The 17,518-nt window shown below is 44.8% G+C and overlaps 1 protein-coding gene across 1 annotated transcript in view; it reads right to left on the reverse strand.

The window, feature by feature from the left end:
• LOC119436526 (torsin-1A-like) overlaps positions 1 to 17,518 on the reverse strand; it is a 33,657-nt gene that overhangs the window by 7,037 nt on the left and 9,102 nt on the right. The window contains exons 2-3 of the mRNA XM_037703395.2: positions 13,739 to 14,004; positions 4,889 to 5,064 (exon numbers count right to left, since the gene is read on the reverse strand). Of these exons, the coding sequence (XP_037559323.1) occupies positions 4,889 to 5,064; positions 13,739 to 14,004 (442 nt within the window). The remainder of the gene's footprint in view (positions 1 to 4,888; positions 5,065 to 13,738; positions 14,005 to 17,518) is intronic.

A 17,518-nucleotide genomic window follows, 5' to 3' on the forward strand; every position in this document is an offset into this window, starting at 1 on the left:
CTGAAGTCATGACTGGCAGCTTAACATTATCCCTTAAAAGAAGAGTGAACAATCATGTCCCCCATTGGATTCTACCAGTACAAGCCTAAGGCTGGATAACAAAGAAGCTTAAGAAGCTAAGGACCACGAAATGAGTGATAGAAAAATATAATTGCGACAGTACTTATTAGCATAAAAGATTGAAATTTAATACAACAAAATTTCGACATAGTGAAGCAAACTGCCAATTTTACTGACTTCATAATATCGAGGTTTAACTGTAGTACATTGCCTTCTATCCTTCTAACGAAATTTCGACATAATGAAGCAAACTGCCAATTTTACTGACTTCATAATATCGAGGTTTAACTGTAGTAAATTGCCTTCTATCCTTCTATGGCAAGACACACAGCATGCTATATGTTGGTTGTGCATATAAGCAGTGCAGAGTGATGAGTAAAAATCTAAAAATACAAGGCTTTTATGTCTTCAATAGTATTTTAAAGCCGTGAAAACACTTAAGGAGTCTGAGGAGTTGGTAGGTTTTGATCACTGGTATAATTCATAGCGCAGAGTATCACATATACTTCTGCAGTGAAGACACATGGAGTTAAAACCATTGGATGTTGAAACGGATGACCTGAGAGATGCATAAGACACAAGAACACTTTGTAGTTCCAGAAGGTATATGCTATGTGCCTCTGGGGCACACTTTGCAAATTCTATAATTGACAGGTCACACTCTACACAATGCCATTGCTAATATGGGAGTAGGTAAGTGACAACAGCTGCAATCATGCATGCCTCATTCTCCTCTGTAGTGGCTCTAGGAGGTTAGTGCACAGGGCACATCACAAATGCCACCATCATGTTTAAATACCTGCACCATTCTATTCACAGTCTTCAAAGTCCAGTTGATATATCACTGGGAATAGCCTTTCAATAAAAAGTTGGGAGCTCTAGCCATTATAGCATGCAGCAACTAACTAAATGTCTGCTGAATAATACTCAGTTACATGTACCAGTGGCAGTGAATACTGGGCAAAAATGATAAAATTGTGTATGAATCGGAAAAAATACAAGCAGAGACCCACAAAGTTTCAAACATCGCTGGAACAGTTCATAATGAGAAAATTCTTGACGCCGTGGATTTTTTTTGGGATAGGGATGGACACCGAAAAGAATTCACGAGGCGTCCGAGCATGGTAGGTTGCTGGTGACTAAAGTGACATTTCGACAAATTGAGCTGTTGCCCTGCTTGGCAGAAAATAAAACTGTCAAAAGATGCTTGAGGTACTATCGCGCCCAATATGAGGTGCAACGTGCGAGCCGTGGCTATTGAGAAAAAAGTGGAGAGGGTGTCGCCATTTGAACAATGTGCTTTCCGTCGTCTGCTTTTTTCACAGAACGATAATATACTGGTCCACCGAGTAGCTATCACTCCATTGCAGATTAAAGAGAAAAAAACACAAGAGAAAAACAACAACAAAATGAACAAGAAGAATAGTTACAAAGCTAGGGCAGCGTGCGCCATGACGAAGCACGCTGCGCTAAGGGCGATGAACTTAAGGGCTGCTCTGTGGGCCACTGTATTATTGCTCCACGAAGAAAGCAGACAGCGTAAATCACGGGGGTATGCACATTTCTGGAATGGCGAAACTCTCTGCACTTTTTTTCTCGAGAGCGTAGCTGCAGCAACGGCTTGCGTGTTGCAGCTCATATTGAGCGCAATAGTATTTGAAAAATGTCAATAAAAAGACAATGACGGCATCAAGATAGCACAGGCAGATCAATTACTTGAAACTATGAAGCAGAGCATCCATCATACATTCAAATGTAGCCAAGGCATTGCACAATCTAAAGGGCCTCACTTTGGGTAGCAGCCATCAGGTGTAACAAAGGCAGTTTTTTCACAGTTCAACTGCAATCTGCCAGTACCAAGAGTGAAAGTCTATTGGAGAAAAATATTTTGCACCATGTAGGCAATCCAGGGCCTCTCTATGTGGCAGTGTGTAATCACCCTTGGGATTTTTTAACAATGCCAGCTGTTATCCTTCTTACCAATGAGCACGATGTGGAAAGCCCAAGGGCTACACCAACGTTAAAGGATGTTCCAAGCAAGCATTGTTAGACTTCCTTCTGTATGACTTGGTTCTTAGTAGCAAAGATACCATAGGCACCTACTTTTTAGTGTAATTCCGTACTCTGAACATACGCTGTCGGTTTAGCCTCCGAAATGTTTTCTTTTCCGATTGGCTTGTTTCTCTTAATCACATTTGGGTTGTTCTTGCAACCCCTTTTCATTTATTTTACAATTGGCGTTTCTGCCCATCATACCTGCTGGTGGTGTGGGCTCACCCCCACATTTCTTTTTAGTTTTCTTCCTTTTCGTGGGAAAAAGTTTAGCCATAGGGTTGTAAGTGTATCAGGCTAATATAGCTGGTGTGTATTCAATGCTTCGAAACAGATGCTTTACCAAAGGGTGGTTACCCGATACGAGGCAAGAAGGCAACAGAATGCATTCATATGCTTGAGTAGAAGGTCAGCAGCGATAATTGTCATCAAGGTATCTAACATTGGAGTTTTAGGGCCCGAACCAAGAGTGGCAGACGATGGTGTCACCAGTGAAGGTGGAAATTTGGTAGTCATAAGCTGGGGTATGAATTGCAAGCGATATACCCCGGAGGAGCAAAGGCATACTCCAATATTCACCATAAAAAACCGGTTGCATTTGTTTTGATTAACATGTCAGAAGGCAACATTGTGCAAAAGCAGGACAATAGTGTTCAGGGACTGTGGGGATGCTTGACTCTCCTGCGCTCCCTTATGTTGTTTTCCCCGCATGGCTCTCGCACCTCCTGTAAGCTAGCTTCTCCCCATAGCTTGGTCAATGTAGTTGCAGAATAGTACGAGAGATGGCGCGAGTGCTGCGCTGTTAACACCACCTAACGGCAGGGTTACTCGGGCACAAAAGAGAGTGGCCTCTTCCTCTGTCTTGGGGTTCGGTGGCATGTGCGATAGCCTCGCATGCCAGCCTGCATGTTTCGCGGAGCTGTCCCAACAAAGGCTTTGCAGTGGGACACCAGGATGAACGAACACGATCGTTTTAATGTGCCACCATTCGTGTGACCATACACCCGAACGATTGGGCACTGTGGCTAGAATGGGGGGCAAACAAATTCACCAAATATGCTGTCATGGCGAGTCGGACTTCCTCGATTCGTCAGCGTCCATTGGTATGTTTCTAAAGATAGTAATTCGGCTAGCTGGTATTAGTGTATGAAAGGTGCAATAAATGCCCTTGTGATTGTTTGCACTACTGTGTTGTCATTCCTTTGTCCCAAGGGCACGTTTGAGACCCCACAAGACACAATGTATAGTTGCCATTCCAGACTGACGGATCAGGTGAACTGGCAATATAAGTCATGGTGAGGTCAGGCAGGTGAACGTAATCAATTGAAGACAGCCAACTTCGCATAGGTTTGAGAGGGTCAATATTATATGGTATGAAGAGTTGCACAACCACCCACAGAACTATCAATAAGAGATGAAAGTGCTGATAAAAAATAATGGCCTAAGATGACGCCGTGAGGGCAGGGGTCTAGGACATAAAAAAAACAAAAAAAAAACAGAAGTATGTGTCTGGCAACAGTGACACGAGTTACATGCATTCTAATAACATCTGGAGTTCCGCCGTCCACAAAACAGATGACAGGTAGCAAGATATAAATCGGGAAATTCTTTAGTCTCGCACAAATATTAGAGTTAATGACCAAAAGTTTGTTAGCATCGACGTTAAACAGGACAGTTATGGGTGTACCGGTGTACCGCCTACCTCTACGATGATGAGGTCATGATGCGTAGGAAGGGTCAACAGAAGAATTTCAGGGCAAGTTATCATGACAACATCACCTCTACAAGCTGTGCACATTAGTTTTTTGAAGGAGAGCAACTGTTGCATAGGGATCATCTGGGGCATGAAGCTGGGGAAGAACTGGAGAGGCAGTGGCAACCTAGTGGTCAATGATGCACACAACACTGACACATTGGGCACGTGAGGGAGACAGAGGTTTTCACAGGTAGTAGTCATGTGGTGAAGGTGAGAAAAAGTGGTGAGTGATGCAATGGCTCTTTGCTTCTTCGAAGTGATGATGTTCAGAAATGATGCCCTGTACTGTTGAAGAATTATTAAACACAAGGAGGCTAAACGCATTGCCCACTATTTCTTTGTAACCTTTTCCGCTCTTGAAACCTTCTTATCAACTTTGCAGCAAATAGCAAGCACGTCCTGGATGTACGTCAGGCAGGAGTCTCTGCAGTCTGAATGCAGGATGCAAGGTCTAATTGTGCTGCACACTGGTGGCCAAACAACTCTTGAAGCTTTTGTTTACACAGGGTCCAGCTGGTGAGTTCTTCCTCATGGGTCTCAAACCAGACCTGGGCTGTGCCCTCGACGTATAAGCTCATGTTAGCCAGCGTAACAGTAAGGTCCCAGAGGTTATACGAGCTCACCCATTCCCACATCTATGCCAATTCACACCTTGAATGGGCATAGCACAGGTAGTCAAGGAGAGACTGCAGCGTTAACTATATCTTCCATGCAGAAGAGCTCGTACATCCACGAAGATGTTACAGGCAGTAGAGAGAGATGAAATATATTTACAGGCTATTTACAATGGGTTCAGAGGTATACAAGATTGAGCAGATTGAGCAAATGAGCAGTCTATGTGAATAAGTCTGCATCAATGTTCTCAGTCTCTTTTTTAGCACTGCACGGTGACAATATTTCAAGTAACATATCTTAGTTTCTGTTGCAAATATGATAGTTATAGTTACTTGTTAAATTGCACACAGTTCTTACATGCCTGTATATTACAGTGCATAGGTAGTTCAGAGTTGGCACACTTACCTGAGAAAAATGAAGATGGATTTTCTGTAGTCGACTTCATCCAGCTTCTCATGAAAATCAAGGTAGGGCTTGATGATGTCAATAAGGCCATTTGGCATTTTGTCGATCTCATCAAAGATGAACAATGATCGACCACACTCCTTCACCTTCGCCTCAATCTCCTTCTGCAATGTTTTCTGCACAGTGCATGCACAAGGATTCAGAAGAGCCATCAGAGATGAAAGTAAACATTCTAACTGTTGCATAGCCATGAGTATAAGTTGGTGAAATGCACTTCATAATTATAAACAAGTTGAAACAAATTGAATTTCTGTCTAAGTAACACATTAGCAGGCTTTAAATTCAATTGCTATTTAGTGGCGAGATGTTGCTGCAAATTACAAATCCTTTAAATGAATAATTGAAAAAAATTAAGACATGCTAATTAATGATTTTAATTAGGATAATTAGTGTTCCTCGGGCAATATAGCCCCTTTGTCGCTGTCCCTTGAAGACACCTTGTAATCAAAATTGAAGTCCTCTAAAATAGACTTCATAGACGTTCTTGAATTTCTGCATAGTTAAAAAAAAAAAAAAAAAATGTCGCAGTTTCGCCCGAAAGGCGAAGCATCAATTGCGATAGCAAATTAGTAGACAGCTACACGGAGTAGGGATAGTAGTTTTATCAGCTGCATAAACTTGGACACATTCGTTTACTAATTGAATTAACAAGCATGGTGTCAGCGCACACAAGAAAACATGAATAGATTACACTCGATGACCGCAGACAACCACTGTCAAAACGCTGGCGCGAACGAGCGCGGCCGCCGTAGCGAGCGAAAGTTCGTGTGGTCTATCGCTTCAACGGAAACAGAGCGGCGAAAGGACAGCGCATACAAAGGTCAGAGCTGTCTGGAGATCGCTTTCAAGATATGGTGCGTGTGACAGCCCGCGCCGCGTTGCAGATCGCTTTCAAGATAGCTTCTTGAGCAGCAGCCGCGTAAGCAAAACGCACCCTCCCCCCCTCCTATCTCCGTCAGCTCCTCCCCGTTATTCGCGCGTGAACGAAGACCATACGCTTCCGGCCGCCTTCCTCTCTAGCGTGCACGGCGGTTGCCGGCTCACCCGCAAACGCTTTGCGCGCTTTTACTCGCACACACAACGCACGGTGTGCGGCGACAATTTTATCGCCGTTGGACTTTATATGGAGCATCACGGTGACGACGGCAAAAATGCGCTTGGAGTGTCCATGTAATTGCTATCGCAATAAAATGAAAGCAAGATAGACAGTCAATAAGCTTTGTTGCGCCATCTGTCATACAAAAACAAAACCTACCATAAAATTTCAGCATAACCAACTTCTGAGTAGATGGCACAAACAGTCTACGGATGCTTCACATCTACGAATTACCTCGGTTAAAGCCAGTGGTGTGCGTCGGCGGCCAAACGAGCATACTCAGGCATAGTACATAAAAGGCTCAGTGGCAACTCCTAGCGTTGCAAAGCTAGCCTAAATATATGATACTTGTTTAATCTTTACTCAACAAATAAATCAATTTCACCACATTACATTTCGTCACAGAGTACACAAACATTTTCCCAACCAATGGCAATGGGAGTGATAAGATGCATTCCATTGGTAGTGAAGAAGAGAGACACGCTAGTGGATACAGCGCTACTGGCTCTAAACGCTAGTGGGTCAAGCGCTCTCGCTCAGCAACGGCTCTCGTGCTGGGAAGCTGTTACTGCGCTGACCGTTGACGCTGCGCTGCTCCAAGCTCTGCCGAATAAACACCCTTAGAATTGGTGGAGGTGCGGGGTAACCTCAGACAATCATCCTGAAACTCCGGTCCTGTACCCTACCATCTACGATGCCCCAAGACGCCTCCGAGCAAACGCCTCATCCCGCGCCCACTGCGTGTCCCGGGGTACCTCGTCACCGCGACCCTCCTATCTACACTGGAGCGGACGACACTGACGTGGACGAATGGCTCACAGCGTATGACAGGGTAAGCGCCCATAACAAGTGGGACGAAGCGGACAGACTGCACCATGTTCTGTTCTACTTCGCTGGTGTGGCCAGCCTGTGGTATAATAACCACGAAACAGAGTTCCAGACATGGTCTGAATTTAAGACTTCCCTCGCCGATGTATTTGGTCGCCCTGCTGTTCGCAAGCTGCGGGCCGAGCAGCGTTTGCGGGAACGAGCTCAACAGCCAGGAGAAACATTCACCAGCTATATTGAAGATGTCCTGGACCTATGCAGGAAAGTCGATTCGACCATGGCGGAGTCTGATCGAATTCGCGACATCCTGAAAGGCATAGAAGACGACGCCTTTAACATGTTGCTGGCCAAAAGTCCTCGCTCTGTGGCTGAAATTATCACACTGTGCCAGAGCTATGAAGAACTCCGCAGGCAGCGATCACTGACCCGTCGATCTCTACTGCGTGACGAACACCTCGTCGGTTTGGCTGCCATGTCCAACCAGACAGCTTTGCTCGCAGAAATGAAGGCGTTCGTCCGCGAGGAAGTTGCCCGGCAACTGTCATTAATGGATTTTGCACAACCGCAGCCGGTACACGCGCCAACGCCGAGTTTTGCGCCTCTGCTTCGCTGCGTCATAGCGCAAGAACTGCGCGAGGTTTTGCCTGAGCACCACCAGCGCGTTCCTGCGGCTGCGCCTCACAGCTACGCCGAAGTCATGGCCAGGCCCCAACAGATACCAACGACTGTGCCACTCAGCTACGCGGAAGTCGTCACCCAGCCTCAACAACTCCCTCAGCGGGGGACCTCTCACGTACGCCGAAGTCCTCGCTATGCTCCGACAACAGCCTGCCGTGAAATCACTTCACCAGCCGCCACGTCCAACGCGTCCTCCCACATGGATGGGACCTGCCACAGCGACTCGGTGGCGTACGGCGGACAATCGGCCGATATGTTTTGCGTGCGGCTACGCAGGCCACGTCGCACGCCACTGTAGTCGCGTGCAGTCGCCTAGCGCTACACCATGTGCGCCAAGTCCCCCCCCCTATGGTGGGTTCTCCGCGCCGATATTACGACGATGAACCTCGGGCTGCGTCACCACCATTCCGCCGGTCTGCCAACATTCGCCGCTCACCTTCTCCACGCCGATGCTCCCCCTCACCGATGCGGCCTCGTCCTGGAGCTCGGGATGAGGAAAACTAATCGTCGCAGTCCATGAGGCAAGGGCTGCGACGCCGTCGAAACGTGAAAGTCCTCAACGTAGCCCAACCAATGTGATAGACGTGTTAGTTGACGGTGTGCGCACATATGCCCTCGTGGATACCGGAGCCGCTATGTCAGTTATGGACGCAAAGCTTTGTCGCTTCCTTCGAAAGGTCACGACGCCCCCTTGCCGGATTCTCCCTCCGCACAGCAGGCGCACAGCGTATTCATCCGCTAGCGGCGTGCACCGCTCGTGTTCTCATCGAGGACGTTGTATACGCCATCGAATTTGTTGTGATTTCTTCGTGCTCCCACGAAGTTATCCTGGGGTGGGACTTTCTCGCCCGCCAGAGTGCTGTTATTTATTGTGCACGGGCCGAACTAGAACTGTCGCCGATCTCAGATATGACGCCTGTCGATAATGCTTCTTTTGCGAACAAACTGCTCGTCAGGCACGACACCAGCGTTCCTTCAAGTCGTCAGTGATTGTCTCAATGCATTGCAGCAGCCTCTCTGATGCCGTCGCCCTACTTTCTCCGTCTGGCGGATTTTATACTCGAAAAGGTCTGCTGCTACCTTTTGCAACTGTGAACGTCAAACAGGGCTCCACCGCTATTTTCGTCTGTAACCCCTTCTCATACCCCGTGATGCTGCTTCAAGGCGAATGTCTTGGCCATGTGGAGGTGATCGACGACGTACAAATTACGGATGTTCCCGAATTTGATCAGGGAAGATCCGAGAGTGGCGCCTAGATCTGTACCTGCCAGATATCGGTGGGCTAACCTGGAAGGGTGGGGGAGGCAAGTTGTGTGCAGACTTCAAAAACGCCTCCACACTGTTCGGTGAACAAAAGTGGGGTGCCTGCAGATTTCGGGAACCTTACTCTATCCCAATAATTTACTTTCGCTCTTGGTTGCATCTCCCTTCTGGCCATTACTCAGGTCGCGGCGGCCTGCAGGATTCTCCTCTTCCTTTCTTTCTCCCAACAACCACAAGAATAGTCGCATTTTTGCACAGCCAGATGCCCGCTGACGCTGACGCCACAGTGCTTCATACATGGTTTCCATTTAAGCCGTCCTCTCCTGTCACCTTTGAGCCGTAACCGACTACTAAAATGTGCCACAACTGCAAAGTGGCAATCACTTCATCAGGGTCAGGCATGAATTTAACAGCTCAGTCCTACACATCATGTAACAATTTATGGTGATATGACTTGGCCAGATGTAATGCAGCTCACCATGTAACCGACTTAAACTGTAAAAGATAGCAATTTTTATGGTGACCACTGCATTCAAACCCAGGTCCTGCAGGTGAAAAATGCAATGTCTTGACCACTGACCAGGTCAGCATGTATTTTGACCCGTTAACACTAGGCCATTATATTACATGTAGCAAAATTGGCCGTAGTGCGTCGTGAATTATAACAAATGTTACAACCAAACATCAATTAGCAAAAAGTTGCATTTTCAACAGGCCATGTGGAAGGATTATTTCTGGATAACAAAAAAGAAAACTGCAGCGGTGAAAAAAGAAAAAGAGGAATAGTAAAAAAGTCTACGGGTGTACGAATACCTGAATACACAAATATGAATTGAATAGTGAATGCTCAAATGATTTGACTCGGAAATCGAATATATACTATTTGGCTTCTCGAATATTTGGCATATTCAATGTAATATTCACGGTCAGTGCCTTGCTGCACGAAGTGTATCCACGGCACAGAGATGTTGTCGGTACAAGGTTTATACAGGTCGACAAAGTGCATGACAAAGACTTAATGATGACTTGTCGAGGAAAATATCGATACGACACTTCACGGCACATGCTTGCCAGACATGCGATAGTGTCTGCCGCGACGTTCAGTTTCAAGCTTCATCACGCTTTTAATGATGTGTTTTCCATCTGATGCTATAGCGGGGCTGCTTTTTCAGTGCTCTCAGTGCACTAAGCTTCGATATTACCTGGATTAAGCATTGGAAGTCAATTATGAATATCTCAAATTAGGTGCGATTTTCAAGGTTTTTAAAAAATTTGAGTACATCAAAATGTAACTGGCTTCAAATCTGCCATTTAAAGGATTGCCCGCAAGGTTCTAATACAAAAGTGAATTTAAAATTTTTTAAAAATTTAAAACTTATGGGGTTTTACGTGCCAAAACCAGTTCTGATTATGAGGCACGCCGTAGTGGGGGACTCCGGAAATTTAGACCACCTGGGGTTCTTTAATGTGCACCTAAATCTAAGTACACGGGTGTTTTCGCATTTCGCCCCCATCGAAATGCGGCCGCCGTGGCCGGGATTCGATCCCGCGACCTCGTGCTCAGCAGCCCAACACCATAGCCACTGAGCAACCACGGCGGGTTTTAAAATTTTTTCTTTAATAGTCTCCTAAAACTAACATTATCTGCAGCAAAGCATGTCTGCTTCGCCTAGCAACTCCTCTTAAGAGCACCACGTTTGCTATGCTCATAGCCTTTTTATAAGGTATCTGTATATTCTTTAAAAAACACTAAATATATATGTATATATATAGCCACATGGAGTATTGGATGGCATGTAAGAGAAGTAGAGTTAAAGACATTAAAGGAATAAGTGAACACACTCCTGCTCAGGACCCAGAACTCATCAACCTTTTCAATAAAACTGCCCTTTCGAAAAGCTGCATTTCTGAAGCGTTCTGTCACAATGTTCAAATGCAGAGCACTTAGGAGCAATGCTAAGAATTTATCTAAGCAGGAACTTACAGTACCTTTCTTAAACTCTCACAAGCATTTCTCTTCTGCATTAGATTGCAGGATAATTACTAGAGGCCCATGCAAATATTAGAAATTTCGAATACAAATCAAATAGTCCTTGCTATTCAATTCATATTCGATTCAAGAATGAATTCACTATTTGAAATTATTGAATATTCATTCTGTTTGAATATTCGAGACTCCGAACAACACTTCGTAATCTCAAAAGAGAGATAGGTAAGAGTGATGACTGTTTCAATTTACTTTTCTGCAGGAGAGCCACAGTTGTTGCACATAGGCATCAATTCGTGAGCAAACGCACAGGGCACACAACTTCTGCTGAACAATTTGCAGTCAATAGTTAAGAATGCCTAAAGCTTACTTTTAGAATGTCTTTTATATGAACTCGTCTCGGTTGAGGCAAAGCGCTCGACTATCTGATTGACTTAACCATGTTTGCATATGCTTGAAACAATGTTAGGTGCTCTAGGATTACACTCTCTCCTACAATGAAAACAACAATTTATGTTCAGTTCCCTTGTTTCATTACTGTCATCATGGTGCTCCAGATAACTGAAAGCCATTGCTTCTAATTTACAAGCTCCTTATTGACTGGGTTCGAGTTGTGAATAGCATTACACAGCTATATCAAATAAATATCTAAATAACCCTCTCTGCTTTCTTTCTTTCTTTCTCCCTTCTTTTGCCAAATGGACCATTTGCAAGCTTTATGTTTCACATTGTTTAGAAATGAAAAACAAACTATTCCATATTCGATTCCATATACAAATGTTGTTTTTCTCTAATATCCGCACTCAATTTGGAAATTTCACTACTATTAGAACACCCCTAATAGTTACACAAAACAGAGAGTGCTACCAAAACATGACACTTCGAAATTTTCAAAGGCCAATTAGCTTTCCAAGTGAAACACTAAAGTGTGTGCCTAAGTATGAAAAAATTTACTAGTCAAGTAAGTAAGAAAAATATATGATGTCCAAAGTTTGACCAAGAACTTGCATGGTGAGGGAAGAGGTACTGTATTGTGAAATACCGGGCAGATAGCACTATTCTAGTCCTTCAGCTGGATTACTCGAAGTGGCGTACGTTACTAGCACAAGAAATTGAAATGCACAATCAACTAATTAACAAAAATGCACTAATTAATGTTTTAAACAATTACTTTACAGCACATATTGTAATTTATGAATTGCAGTCCATGAGTTTTGCAAGGTGCATTCACTTGGAATGAATTTTCAGGGCGACACCAGTTTCGAGATATTAATTCTCAAAGTGTGCGACGACATACATGAGTGTTCCAGTTACTTTTGTGATTCAATGCATCAAACAGCAGTTTGTCAAAAAAGTAGTTGAACAATAGTGCATTTTAACAGCAAGTTGGACGGCCCATATCTTGAAACTAGTGCCATTCACAGAATTCCTTCTAAGTGCATATGCCTTGCGAATTCACTGGCTACAGTTTTTAAATTGCAATATGTGCCGTAAAGTAATTTTTTAAGAAGTTAATTTAATCAATTATGCATTTCGATTTCTCGTGCGAGTAATGTCTGCTCCTTTGAGTAATCCAGCTCAAGGACCACAATTGCACTATCTGTCACATATGAATTTTTGAAATTCTGTAGAGTAAAAAAAAAAAAAAAAAACATAGAAAACATCTGTGTTTCCACAGAAAAGTAAACATTAGTGACGTTTTCAACAACCTGTATAAGCCTTATTCTCTAGCATTCCAGGCAAAACACAGTGGAGCTTTTGCAGCACAGCAGCTAGTTTCACCCCCAAGGGTTTCGATTTAGGACCATTCATTCTCAGTATTTTTATTGCGATAGCAATTATATGGACACTCCAAAGCAGATTTATGCCGTCGGCCGTCGCCGTCGCCGTCGCCGTGAGGTTCCGTATGACGTCAATGGAGATGAAATCGTCGCCGCGCGCCGCCGAACGCTGTATGTGCAAGTGAAAGGGCGCGAGGGACGCGCGCTTTCACGGGGAGTGAACGCACGGCGGCGAACAAACGCGCGTTCTGTGCCGTGCTCCCTTAAGGGCTGCAGAAGTAGGCGTCTCTTTCCTCCTTTACAATCACCATATATGTAGAGCAAACGCGCCTTCTTCTGACGCACGAAAGGCCGTGGGAGGGGGTGGGGGCAGGGAAGGGAGGCGACGTTTAGCTGCGGCACCAAGTGCCTATTTATATCAGAGGCTCCGGCAACAGTCACCAACGCCGCACGTATTTTGTGCGAACGCGGGCAAAACGCCGACGGCGTCGACAACAGTGCTGTGTGTTGCCGGTGCTGCTGCATGTCCAAGTTTGAACAGCGGATAAAACTACTATCCTTACTCCGTATAGCTCTCTACTAAGTTGCTATCGCAATTGATGCTTCGCCTTTCGGGTGAAACTGCGACAACTTTTTATTTTTTTTTCTGCAAATTGGGCACAGCTACTACTTTTTGTTTCTGTGTTGCATAAAGTATGTAAAAAAGAATAAATTTCACTTTTCTTTCACATTAACATTACAATAAAAATTCCCATTCACATAAAATTTGTAATGGAGCAAATGCAATGACTAGCACATTTGCCTGTCAGATGAAACAAGCACACACAAGAAAGCAGATGAAAATAAGCGCTTCTGAACATCTTATGCGTTACTGCCCCTTCCCCAATTTTTTTTCTTTGCCTTCAACTCACTGAACTACGGTTAACCAGTTAAAGCAGTTTTTATGGAACATGTGTTTCTCCAAACACTCTTAGCTGTTCTTTTTTGCAGCTTGTAGTTCTAATAGCATCCACTTGATATTTAGGCTTAGAACAGGCAAACTATTGAAGCTTTATTTTATAGATCCTGTCACAAAGCATATTTTACAGCAACCACACTTACGGAAGAAAATCCTGAGCAACAATGTCATACCTGCAATGGCATGATGGTGTACTCACTCTGTATTTGGGTACCTCATCCTGGTGAGGAAAGTGCTTCGTGGAAACATAAAGGCTGACATATTTGCTGTTCATGCCCTCTTTGTAAAGTGCCTCTGCAATCATGGAGCTGGCATAATTTTTTCCACCACCTGTCCAGCCATGAAATGACAGTACCAGGGCTTTCTTGGGTGCTGGGTTCTGGAAGTGGTCCTTAAGAGCCCGCACAATGGCACGATGCACTAGTGGCTGTCCATGCAGTCGAAATTTGAGCAAGTTGTCTAAACCTGCAGTAGAAGAAACATGCTGGATTTCAGGTGATGGCTACAAATTTACAAGCTTTCATATTACAATTTTCCAAAATTTCACCCCAATTTTTCTAATCACTACACTAGGGCTAGTGCCCTGGATCTGAAGCACTCCCAGTTCAGTCAAAGCTAAGGAGGGATCTATTCTGGTCCCCAGTTCTGTACATCCCCAGTACCACAAATCAACAGCAAGCAGCAGCAAAAACAACAGCGAGAAGTCACAACAACATGTATCATGAATGCAGCAACTAACTAGCCTAAATTAAAATTAGATTCTGGGGTTTGACATGCCAAAAACCATGATATGATTATGAGGCATGCCATAGTGGGCAACTCCGGATTAATTTTGACCACGGTTTTTTTGTTAATGTGCACCCAATGCATGGTACATGGGTGCTTTTGCATTTTGCCCCCACCAAATGCACCCGTCATGGCTGGGATTCGATCCCGCGCACTTGGGCTTAGCAGTGCAATGCTGAAGCCACTACAGTGGAATCTCGATGATACGAATCTCACGGGGTCACAAAAAAAATTCGTATTATGCGAAATTCGTATCATTGAAACACAATTAAAACTAGCTAAATTAAAGAGTCGACAGGCGAACTCACTCAGGCACACATACGTAAAAAGCAGTTACAGTATAGACCACTTATAACGTAACCGTTTATAGTGCAGAACTGACTACAACGCGGCCTTTTCCGACTCCCGTTTACCCTCCCACAGAACTCCATGTATACGCATACCGCATACAGTGCAGCCGCGTGAGACGAAATTGCGGCTTCCGCGGGAAAATCTCGCCGACAAAGGCGGTAGCGAGCACGAGGTGCGCCCACCGATGGGAGAGGAGATCAACGAATACGATGCGGAGGAGGAGCATGTGACTTGGAGCACAAGTTCAAGGGCGATAAAGTCGTCACCGCGCGCCATATGTGCGAGTGAAAGGACGCGCGCCTTCACGGAAAGGCCGTGGGGGTATGGGAGAGAGGGAGGGACGGGGGGGGGGGGGGGGGGGGGGCGACGCTGTGCTGGGGCGCCTAAATGCGTATCTTGCAACCGAGCGCAAGGGTAACTGGCGACGAAATCTCCCCACGCGAAAGGAGCAAAGCGGGAAGGTAGCGCGGAAGGGAGGGAGTGGGGGGGGGGGGGGGGGGCAGCTCCTACTCTGCCAACAAATGCGTTCTTGTACTTTTGCGCCTGTGCCGGCTGTCGGTGTTGTCGCGCGCATCGTATCTTGAAAGCGATCTCCACACGGCTCTGACCTTTGTATGCGCTGTGCTTACGCCGCTCAGTTTCTGTTGTAGCGATAGACCGCACGAACCTTCGCTTGCTGCGGCGGCCGCGCGTGGGGAAGCGCGGCGGCAGCAGCGAGTGAAGAGACAAAAAGAAAAGCACAAAAGCAACAAAAGCGCCACCGCTTCAAACTCTTCGCGCCCCGTCGCGGCTTCCGCGCTGTCCGGCGTCGTGTCCGCGCCTCCGCACCAAAAGAGAAAGGGAAAATGCGCGTGACTGCGCGCTGTTCTCTTTCGCGGCCGTCGGTGGGGCGGCGTTTATTCGTATCAACCGACGCGGGTCGAAAATCGATTCGTAACAACCGTTCTCTAGCACGTTGCAAAGTAATGGGGCTCGGCTGGGACCTCAGAAAAATTTGTATCATCCGGAAATTCGTATTAGCCGTGATCGTATCATCGAGATTCCACTGTATACAACCATGGCAGTTAACTAACTAGCCAGTCTAACAGCACAAATTGAAGGTCTTGTGAATGCTGATATAAACAGACAGACACAGCTACTAGCTTTGCCTGCAGTTCAAGAGAACTAGAACATACAGACATGTGGGGTAGTTTTCTAGATAACAGAAGCAGGTGGGCCAGTACCATAAATTGGCATGCATACCTTGTATTAGTTATAAAACTTCTTTTGTTATCTGCATGGGTAGTGGCATTAGGGAAAGTTTATTTACTGAGAATAATAGGGAACATACTGCCAACATAGATTTCAAAGCGTTGTCTCATGAAGGACTAGAAGATATTAATCAAACATTTGCCTTCACATATGCACTTGAAACACATAGCCTATGGAACACATAACCACACCTGCTTACAAAAAGACATTAATATACAGAATTCCTTAACTGGTAAAGTTAATGAAAGGTATGAACAGCTGCACATAACTATTATACCTGAGTGCGCAATAATCTCATTTTGTGTATCATGGTATGACCTACCATGATGACACAAATTACCACAATGACTCTAGCTGCACTGGTAAATTTGTAAAAACTGTTACTACAATGTGCAACATTTTGTCAGTCAGTATTGTGTCAGTCAGCATTCAAGTAAGTCAAAAGCCTGTATTACGTCAGATCAGAAAACTGCATGCCTATATGAGACAGCATGTTGGTACACAAACCGGTTTTGGCAAAGAATGTCAATATGTAATTGGCCTGAAATATTGCCCAGAATTAAATAAATCAGTCCAAGCTAACCAGGTGTTGTGGACACCATCTTCACCATTCAATTATTGCGCTTAAGTGGCATAGCAACACCATAAATTTAATGCACATACATACATTGTCATGATAAATCTATAACATACATCAGCCATGGTCATTATGTCTAATGCTATCAAAGAACATCAGCAGTAGTCATGTTTGTGTGCAGTAAGTTGTACCCTCTTACTTGATTTGCCATAATTCCATGGTGGTAAAATGCAATTAATAAAAGCTAGTACTGGCACAAAATTTTTGTCTTTTCTTTCTCCGTTACTTCGTTAGGTGGCTGCCGACTCTTAACAATGGTATGGGACCTCAATTCCTTCAACGTGCACCAAATCATGAATTATACCAGGTTTTAATGCAATAAATTCAAAGCATGTGCCATATGAAGTACATCTGCGGGAATGTTGACCAGGGCTCCTCAACGTGTCACAAAAACCGAGCAGAAAAGGCATGATGATGAGCAGATTATTGCAGTGGTCAAAGCTGTACTGTGATTGTCTTGCTGAGAGCTTTAGACAATGGAATAATAGGGGACTGAAGGACCCTGCACATTCAAAGAGAAGCAACAGAAGTCGACCAAGCTTATCCTGTTGAATGCAGAGTGAAAGAGGAAAGAATGACCGATGCACAGCATGCCCAGCTTTGACTGTTATGCGGCTTGCAACCACTGTATCAGGCTGACTGATGCAGCATCAGTAGTTAGCGATACAATGTGACCACTACCTCCTATTTTTGTGATGTAACAAGAGGCACTTGTCAATATACTGTACACCATGAAGCCATGTTGCTTTTGGCACTTAGTTTGAAGTAATCACATTAAGGACGATATAATTCCAATATTTTGTGTCTTAAAAAAATTCTGGCCCCATACTGTTGTCACAGAGTTGGCAGCTATGTAAAGAATCAAAGAAAGCAAGAAACAAAAGTTCTGTGTCAGTACCACCGTGCGCAAATCACTGGATCATGCAAGAATGCGCTGATTCAGTAGAGGAAGTC

Source organism: Dermacentor silvarum, chromosome 1, assembly GCF_013339745.2.
Source record: "Dermacentor silvarum isolate Dsil-2018 chromosome 1, BIME_Dsil_1.4, whole genome shotgun sequence".
NCBI lineage: Eukaryota > Metazoa > Arthropoda > Arachnida > Ixodida > Ixodidae > Dermacentor > Dermacentor silvarum.